General features: G+C 56.9%; 1 protein-coding gene across 4 annotated transcripts; it reads right to left on the bottom strand.

Annotated features, from left to right (window-relative positions):
- Window positions 1-544: 544 nt before the first annotated feature.
- TMEM18 (transmembrane protein 18) lies at window positions 545-8,141 on the bottom strand. Of its 4 annotated transcripts, none has more exons than XR_013831030.1 (6): window positions 8,005-8,141; window positions 6,995-7,115; window positions 4,695-4,749; window positions 3,663-3,756; window positions 3,305-3,575; window positions 545-2,979 (listed from the first exon to the last, which is right to left on the bottom strand). XR_013831030.1 is itself a non-coding variant. In XM_079940805.1 (6 exons), exons 1-5 carry the CDS (start codon window positions 8,059-8,061, stop codon window positions 3,363-3,365), a joined length of 540 nt encoding a protein of 179 aa, XP_079796931.1. In that variant the 5' UTR covers window positions 8,062-8,141; the 3' UTR covers window positions 545-2,979; window positions 3,360-3,362. The 4 variants fall into 4 exon arrangements, 3 of the variants coding, with proteins under 3 accessions (XP_079796931.1, XP_079796930.1, XP_079796932.1); XM_079940805.1 differs by having other exon boundaries at window positions 3,360-3,575; XM_079940804.1 differs by having other exon boundaries at window positions 545-3,575.
- Between the last annotated feature and the right edge of the window lie 662 nt (window positions 8,142-8,803).

The raw sequence follows: 8,803 nt of genomic DNA, 5'->3' as shown, positions 1-8,803 counted from the left end.
TTCCCACCGGGCTCTTGTTTCCCAGGGAGTGACGCTGTACGCTTCTAAACAAACCCCTGGGACCCTGGGAACTCCTCGTGCAGGAGATGGGACCTTACAAAGAGGAGCTACTCCCAGGGCACCTCCGCGGGGCTGACACTCAGCACGGGAAGCGCCCTCCCTGGACTCACGTCACACACACACGACTCCCGAGAAGTTTTTCATGAACACGTTAATCGTTACAATCATGTGCACCAGTGCGTGGAACTCCACAACAATATTCTGTGGCTCCTGTTCTGGAATCTAAGATAATTGTGTATTTTAATTTGCTGTGGAACAGGGGTATTAAAACTCCCAGGATGGTGTGAAGACCCCAGGGTGTGGATGTGGCAGCTCTGCAAACACAAACCCATCCTGTCTGCAGCTGAACTTCCATCTCTGACCGTTTTCAGTGCCAGCTATTGTGCTCCAGATGGAGACTCCAGGGAATAAGCAGCGGACGCTCTGCCTCTGTGACACACACACACACACACACACTCGGCTGGAGAGACACGTCCCCTGGTCACTAGCCCAACCTAAGCAGGCGACCAGCCACGAAAGGAAGTGAGGTGATGACTGAGGCTGGTTGCTACGCTGCAGAAAAGGGAACAAAATCCCACAAATTTCTACTAAATGTATTTCAAAATTTTAGACCTTTGAATTATATACCAGGTATGTTTTGAGAGATTCTTGGATAAACTTTTATACTGTCAAAATATAAACTGTCTGCATTTACAACTTTTTTCAACTTTGCAACTCTTACTATTAAATGCATGTAACTTTAACACTCAAGTCTGATTTCACATAAACTGAATTTACTATTTTGGTTTGATAACTGTGACATCAGTAACAACCTGCAGAGCGCAATTTAAAGAGCAAAAAGCTTGTCGAGTAACTTCACGGTAACACCTTCTATTTTCTGTGGTTTACACCCTTCTCAGCAAGTGAACCCGTCAGGAAGAGACTGTGGCCCTGACACGCCTTCGTGGACGCCTGCTGAGACTGTAAGGATGCCGGCAGAAGGTGACAGCCAAGTGACACGCAGTTAGTGCAAAACAGTCACAAACACACTGTCATCTTTACGGTTTTGCTTATTTATTTCATGTAGGTGTTAGCTGATGTGTAAATGTTTTGTGGTCTGTTTCATTTACTTACACAAACGTCCATCAGATGCCCAAACTACGTCACCGGGCATCCTCTGGCTCCAAACCCACCCCCTTTTGCTAAAGCTCTGGGGTGAGAAGGGACCGCAGGAAACCAGGAATGGGGATATGCTTTCCTTCAACGGGCCAGGAGGGCCCCTGTGAACCCCTCCCGTCATGCCCCACACAGCAAGGCTCATACACCCCAAACCCTCTGGGGACAATTCTGGCTTGTAGGATTTCCCCAAGCAGGACAGAGAAATATCTGTTAACACTGAATTAGCCACTGAATGTGAACTTACCAAAAACAGTTAAAAAATAGTGTTTGTGAAAACAAAACTGTTACAAAATAATTGCACACACCAGTGAATGAAAAGGCCCATGTCATGTCTTCAGGCTGATATGCCATTAACGCCAAATTTATGCGAAGTTAGCAATGCTATCACACTACTACCACACGGAAACTGAGACTCAGCCAGCTAGCCCCACATTAGGACAGCCCGAACAATTATGCACAGGGAAAATGCCCCAGAACCTCGTCGGCTTGTGTGGCCGAGGCCAGGATGCTCCTATCCATGCATTCTGTCCCCTGGGCCCCGGCCTGACCGCACGGCTGGAAGGGACCAGCCATCCCGTCCTCAGCCCCTCCCACCATACCCGCGCTCCCAGGGCACCGGCCAGCTCGGCCCTGCTCTCCGAGGAAATCACTCGGGATGCAGTGGACTCTTCTGAAGCCATGAGAACATTAGACACCCTGAACTGGAAATTTCCAGAAATGCAAAATGAGGCATGCTGTCAGGTACAAGAAATTTAAAATCTGACTTCACATGAGATGCTGTTTTTTAAGCCGATTTTTTTTTTTTTTTTTTTTTTTTTTGCGGTACACGGGCCTCTCACTGCTGTGTCCTCTCCCGTTGCGGAGCACAGGCTCCGGACACGCAGGCTCAGCGGCCATGGCTCACGGGCCCAGCCGCTCCGCGGCATGTGGGATCCTCCCGGACCGGGACACAAACCCGTGTCCCCTGCATCAGCAGGCGGACTTTCAACCACTGCACCACCAGGGAAGCCCCTAAGCCGATTTTTAAAACGTTCAGTACAGAAGTTTAAGACATCAAGGAGGGACTGGAAAAAATTTCAGGTTAAGATCTCCAGTAGATTTATCGAGGAAGTTCCACCCACTCACTTCTACAACTAATGTCAAAATTCAGGAAATAATTTCTCTACTGAGAGTTTATACCTACCTATAAAACCTTTACATATCTGGGTTTCACGATTTAATTTCATCATCTGTCAAGTGTCACCTTTTGAGCTTCTCAAGCTTTCATATGAACAAATTTTCTTTTCTTTTTGAAATCGGACGAATGTATTTCACTTATCTTGTTAAAATTATGGTAACTATTCACAAACTATTTTCTTAAACCCAAATCAGGAGCCAACAGCATCCTCTTTACTGAACGCTGTGTGTTTAGACAGGTGCGCTGCTTCACCCGTCATCCTCCAGCTGCAGCTCCAGGTGTGACAAGACCACGAGCGTCCTGCACAGACGCTGGTTTACAGAGCGGACATCACAGAGAAATAGTGCACCTGCTCCGATAAACCAACGGCATCACGTCCCAGGACACCCAAAGGGTAAAAAGAAGGTGGAACAGGAATACAATCGATCTTTGTATTTGCCATAAAAACATCTGTTAGTTGAAACAGGTGAATGTTGACTGTTTTTACTGGCAACTTTCCTTCCAAAAAACAACTCAAGGGGCTCATCCAGCCACTGCTTCTGTGGATTCCGACCCAGGGCCTCCGAGTGTCGTCACTGCTCTAACTGGATGAAAGGAAAGGCAGCCCCTCGTGTTCTGTCCTGTGGCAGCAGCACATGGAGAGGCCACCGCTATGCAGATCAGACCAGGGTGACGGATGTGACAGGGGGTGATGGAGGTGATGGGGGTGACAGGGGTGGTAGAGGTGATAGGAGGTGACGGGGGTGATGGGGGTTGACAGGGGGTGATGAAGGTGACAGGGGGTGATGGAGGTAACAGGGGTGATGGAGGTGATGCGAGTTGATGGGGGTGACGGAGGTGCCCACGCGTGCATGGCACTGTCCCTCACTCAGTCACCGTCCCCACGTGGACAGATGTCTGGTAGCTCACACGGTCACAGGAGTCCCGTGGACATGTGGCGACGTGCGCGGCTCCATTTGCTTACAACTTAACTGGAGAGATGGGACCCCCTGCAGGCCCGGCGAGTGCCCTGGTGGACGTGCGGCAAACTCTGTCCTAAAGGCTGGTCTAAGCGCAGTCCAGGAGCGCGCGAGGCCAGATCTGAGGCGTCACTCCTCCTGGGCCTGCCCCTGGCCCTCCTCCTCTGCTGCAGGGCCCTCAGGTCGGTCATCACGGTCAGGGTCTTGCGCACCCACAGGACCTGGAAAGAACCGTGCAGAGACGCGGTCAGAAGTGGACACGGGCCGTGTGAGGAGGACAGAGGCCCGAAGCTCCGGCACACACGTACCACGATGACCAGGGCGTTCAGCAGCACAGGCGCCGAGAACACTATGGAGATGAACATGCCCCTCGAGTCAAAATACTGGTATTTCGAGAACAACCTGTTTCAAGAAAGATTTAAAGATCACAGAGCGTCACAACATGGCGTGCTCGTGATACTCTCTGTCTCAGGAGCCCCTCCGCACACGAGGACGAGGTGCGGGCCGAGCCCCACCTGCACACAATGGCGACCCTCCTAACCCCGTGGGGGACGATTCCCACACCCTCCAGGGGCATTGCGGCCCCCATGCAAGCTCAGGCCAAGCCCCTGGAGAGGGGGAGACAGCGTGGCGTCCCTCTCAGTGGCAGCGCAGGACACGAACTTTACGTCACTGACTCAGCAACACAGCCATCACCCTGGGGCCACAGTGAACAGAGCCCAGCGAGGGGTGGTCAGGATGCGCGTCCTAATTAGAAGCGGAAGAGACAAAGCGGGGGGACGGGTCGTGCGGGGGGCCGAGGGTGGGCTCCTGACCCAATGACAGGGGTCTGAAGCCGCCGGGAGGGCGCGGCGGCCGGGGCGTGGCTGTCACTCTGCTCTGAGACCTGTGCGGGCAGGGTGCCGAGGGCAGACCCGGGAGGCAGCGTGCTGCGGGCCCCGAGGGAGCAGAAGGCCTGGGGCGGTTCTGGAAGGGGGGCCCAGGGGAAGGGTCGACTTCATGGGGCTCACTGGACGTGGAGTGGGTTGCCCAGGTGTGTGAGCAAGAAAGGACACGCAGGCGAGGACAGAATGGCCGGTGTCCCGGAAACCAGGGACCAGCGTTTTCAGGACCAAGTAAATCGTGGGTGGATCTCGGGCTCCCCGTCACGGACAAGAGCGCTTCTGTTCGGGGGGCCTCCAGGGCCGACGGTGACCACCGTCCAAGGCTCATCGTGAAGGAGGCTGGGACGTGGACGGGGCTGGGGCTGCTTTATAAGCGAGAGCGGGGGGCTTCCTGGGTGTGTTCTGCTGCTGACGGGGACGGTCTCACACAAGGTCCACGTGCCCGGGGCCGTTCACCTCCAGTTCATTGCCGCCACTTCATTGATGTATTCCGCGCAGTAGACTAAGGTCACTGAGAAGAAAGCAAGCCCACGTGAGAAGTCAGGGGACCAGTCCACCGCCACAGCCTTATACATCCTTCACCACATGCTACGTAACAGAAACGTAACAGAACAATGCCACGCTGGATGAGACCTAACTCCTACTTCACATTACACAGAAAGGAAACCCGAGGTGACACACGAGTCCGGTGGTCTCGGTCAGACCAGGCCAGCCCTCAGCGGAGCGGCGCCACGACCAGGCTTCCTGCCCCGACACCACAGTGGCCGCACTGGGCCATCTGCCGACCTCCCTGCCCCGCAGGTCACACATCGGGTGCAAGGCCGGCAGTGGAACCCGAGGGCCCTGAGACCAGAGCTGAAGGCCACCTGCCTGCACCCTCTGGCTGCCTGGAGCCCCCAGTGGTGCTGGCGGCAAAGACACGGAGGGAGCACCGACCCGAGGGGACAGGAGCCGAGGACAGCCCCGTCGGCCCTCGCAGTCCCATGCGGAGTGCGTGGAGCCCCGCCCAGGGCGGGAGGACCGCAGGCTGGCCCAGCACCAGGAGCTGCTGAGGGCCTGGATGGGGCTGGCGGAGGGGAGGACGGCCGCCAGGAACCTCAGCCTTGTAAAACTGTGCAAAACCCCGGTTCCTGGGGTGAAATGGGGGAGAGCAATCCTTGACCCCTCCCTCGACGACTGGACCCTGAGGCGCACATCAAGGAAGCCAAAGAAAGGAGACGGGAGAGGAGAAGAGAGGCCTGAGCACGGGGGGGGCCACCTCCCCAGAGGGCAACGGGATGCATCCACCATGCACCCCACTCAGGAGCTGGGGGCGCAGTGAACCAGTCTGTGCTTCGTTTGTAAGACTGCAGCAAATAACATGCAAGTCTTCTGTGGGTGTGAGAATTAAATGGGCCATCAGACGTGTAAACGCACTCAGACCAGCATCTATCATCCCCACGCTAAAAGTCACCCTCTGTTCGTCCTTGAAAACAACAAACCCACACGCAGCGCCCAGCTTCACAAAGCTTTTCAAGTATATGGGCTCCTCGCACGAGGCTCTGCGGATGACGCCACCACCTTTTCTGGGCTTCCTGCCTCGGGGCCTTTGCACACATTATTCCCGGGGCTTGCAGTGTCCCTTCCGGCCCTCGAACGCCTGCTGCCTGGCTGGTTCCCCCGCATCCTTCCCCCCTCGGTTTAAATGTCAGGGCAGTGACTTAAGTCCGGCCCCTCCCAGGGTTTCACGGTGCTCCCGCCCTTCCTGCCATGATGCTCAGCAGGGCTGTGGCTACTCAGTGGACGCCGGGGACCCCCAGCCCTACAACGCTCCGGAGCCCGTCTGTCCTGTCCGCCCCTCGCGGTCCTTCCTAGGGCTCCCACGTAAAGAAGTGAAGTGACAGCCACCCCTGACCGTCAGGACCGTTTCCGGTGCAGGCTTGCTGATTCGCGCCTGTCCCAAGACGACCTCTTGTTTGATTTCCCACCTTGCACAAGGCCAACTGAAAAATCACACTTAAGGTGAGTTTTTGGACTTTGTTAAACTACCAAGCAAGATCTTCAGCATCTTCCCGACGTCCACAAGACGAAGAGCCCAGCATAGCCTCTGAGGCCCTGGCCCACCTTTCCTGGCTGAACATACTTCTAACTAGTCAGCATCAGAATGTGGTTTCTCTGACACCTGACCCACCCTTCCCGCCCGTCGCCCCTGTGCTCTCACCGGCTGCCTCCGCCCCAGATGCCAGGCCTGGGCCCGACATCTGCTCCTCACCCTAGAAAAAGAGATTCTACTCACCCTTACACCCCCTACCATGACTTGACCTTCTCTGTGAAATCTTTCTCAACGATTCCCCACAGCTCTGTGTCTTCTCTAAAACCCTGTAGATCTTACCTTCAAAACTGACTCAGGCAATGTGTTATTTTTGCACCACAGCGCTTTCCTTCCTGATTTGCACTCCCTCCCAGAGCAGGCAGGGCAGCTAAGCCCCCAGAGGAGCCTCTTGTACAGAGTCAGCGTTTCTGCAAACCCAGCTCTCGTTTGTGTAACTGGTATTCAGCACCCTCCCAGGAACACAACACGTGCTTGAGACGCCTTTGAAATCCAATATCCAAAACGTACCTTATCTTTATAGTACCCACAAGCAATCAAAGCAGAACACAAGGCAGGAGAGTTGGGAGGCCTTACATATATATTCACATATCACTGAGGCTACAGAGAGAACAGGCACCCGCGCTGCCGCAGCGCACAGCGATCCGAGCCGCAGAACTGTACTCACCCAGGCACAGGAAGTGCCCCACCTGTAGCTTGTACCTCCGCGATGAGAAGCAGGTGAGCAGCAGGCAGAGCACGTGGAAGGCAGCCAGCCCCACGAGCCAGGGCTCCGTCCAGTCCGTCTGCTGGAGGACACACAGCAGAACCTCGTCAGGGCCCACGTGCACTGGACCAGGCTTCACACTGCCTCTCCTCTGAGCCCGTCCCGAGCGCCCGCCAAGCCTCACAGGACACGGGGAGGGGAGCGGGAGCAGGGATCCCCACTGCACCCACGTCCAGGGACTGTCACCCGGCCGTGCCTGGCTGTCCCTCCACACAGGACTGAAGGCTTTCCTACCTGTCGAACAGACCTGCACTTCAAGCTGGGAGAATCTAAAGACCCTCCCCCACGGGGAGATGAGAAAGCGGTGCCTGGTTGCACTCGGTCGCCCCCAGAGGCAAAGCTACCAGTTCCTCAGAGCAGTGATTAAAGCCTCAGAAACCTGGGCCACCCAAACTGGCAAGATGTGGTTTTCTCCTGCCCTCCAGACAGTGCTGCGACCGCACGTCCGCTCAACTCTAGAGGTGGGCTCGTCCGCACCCCTGAACTCGGACCCCCTCCTTGGGGCTCAGGTCCCCCGGGGGCACGGGTGCTGGGGGAGCGGCCCGCGTCCTGCCACTCTGCCCACAGCGGGTCCACGCCACCCGGACCCCCCATCCCAGCCCAGGACGGCCCACCTCCCCGCTCCTCGCCGCCACGAGGCCCCAGCTCTCCCCGCAAACCCCCGACCCCCGACCGCCTCGCACCTCAGCATCCCGCCAGCCTGAAGGTCCTCCAATCTCGTCCCGCCCCGACGCCCCGGCCCCACCGCCACGCCACGCCGCGCCGCGCCCACCCAGGTACAGGCCCCGCCCCTGCACCCCCCACCCACGCCTCCCGTCCGGCGCCGCCGGCGTCCCCGGCGGAGGCTGGGAAATTTGGAGAGGCCCCAGCCGACAGCGACCGAACTGACGGCCAAGGAGGCAACGACTTACCGTGATCACGGCGGGGATGCTGACGGGGAACTTGCTGACTGAGAATGCAGACGGCATCGCCTCCGGAAAGGCCCTGCCTCACCACCACCTTTTCGTCTTCCCCGCCCCGCCCGGATAGGTCAAGAAGTCCTCTGGTGTCCTCTCGCGTTATCTCCACTTATCGCGATGCCTGCTGTATCCGGAAGCGGCAGGCAACCTGCCATCTCGCGATATCTCCAGTTCCCGGTACCAGGTTCAAATCTCACGAGATTCCGTGGTGTTAAAATAAACATAAGGGAATTACGAGTAGATTCCAGCGTTGCTTTTTCCCCCCCGAGCTGCTGCGAGAGGGACGTTTTAGTTCTTCCTATGTGGCGGGCTCTCATAAGTGGCAGCTCGGAGGACTGGGGGCTAGTGGGCGTCCCCGCCTCCTCCCCGCGCAACGCCTAGGGCTGGGGGCGTGGGGGTATCGCTCAGGAGAGTGACCTGGACCCCTAGGAACATAGGGGAGAGTGACCTGGATCCCGGGGACAGAAAGGGACAGTGTCCTGGACTCGGGCGGGGGACAGAGAGGGAATTGACCTGGACACTGGGGAAAACGGGGGACAGTGACCTGGACTCCGGGAGACAGAAGGGGACAGTGACCTGGGCCCCAGAGAGAGAGGGGCACAGTGCCCTGCACGGAGGGGGACAGTGACCTGGACGTCGGTGGATGGAGTGGGACAGAGGGGACAGTGCCCCTGCCCCTCTGAGAAATCAGGGTCTCCAAGATGCTCACTCTACCGTCAGCTCCAGAAGTGGGTGCTGATTGCTTCTAGCT

This window comes from Stenella coeruleoalba (assembly GCF_951394435.1).
Source record: "Stenella coeruleoalba genome assembly, chromosome: 13".
NCBI classification, from domain to species: domain Eukaryota; kingdom Metazoa; phylum Chordata; class Mammalia; order Artiodactyla; family Delphinidae; genus Stenella; species Stenella coeruleoalba.
Note: the sequence above shows the minus strand (reverse complement) of the source record. Positions and strands in the feature narration are given on the sequence as shown.

What these genes read in the sequence shown, in the direction of transcription:
- TMEM18 (XM_079940804.1), bottom strand. Translation starts at nt 8,061, where the DNA reads ATGCCGTCTGCATTCTCAGTCAGCAAGTTCCCCGTCAGCATCCCCGCC. An exon ending in GTGGCGGCAATGAACTGGAG is followed by an intron (nt 3,757 to 4,694) that starts GTGAACGGCCCC and finishes TTCTTGAAACAG; the next exon opens with GTTGTTCTCGAAATACCAGT. An exon ending in TGAACGCCCTGGTCATCGTG is followed by an intron (nt 3,576 to 3,662) that starts GTACGTGTGTGC and finishes GGTTCTTTCCAG; the next exon opens with GTCCTGTGGGTGCGCAAGAC.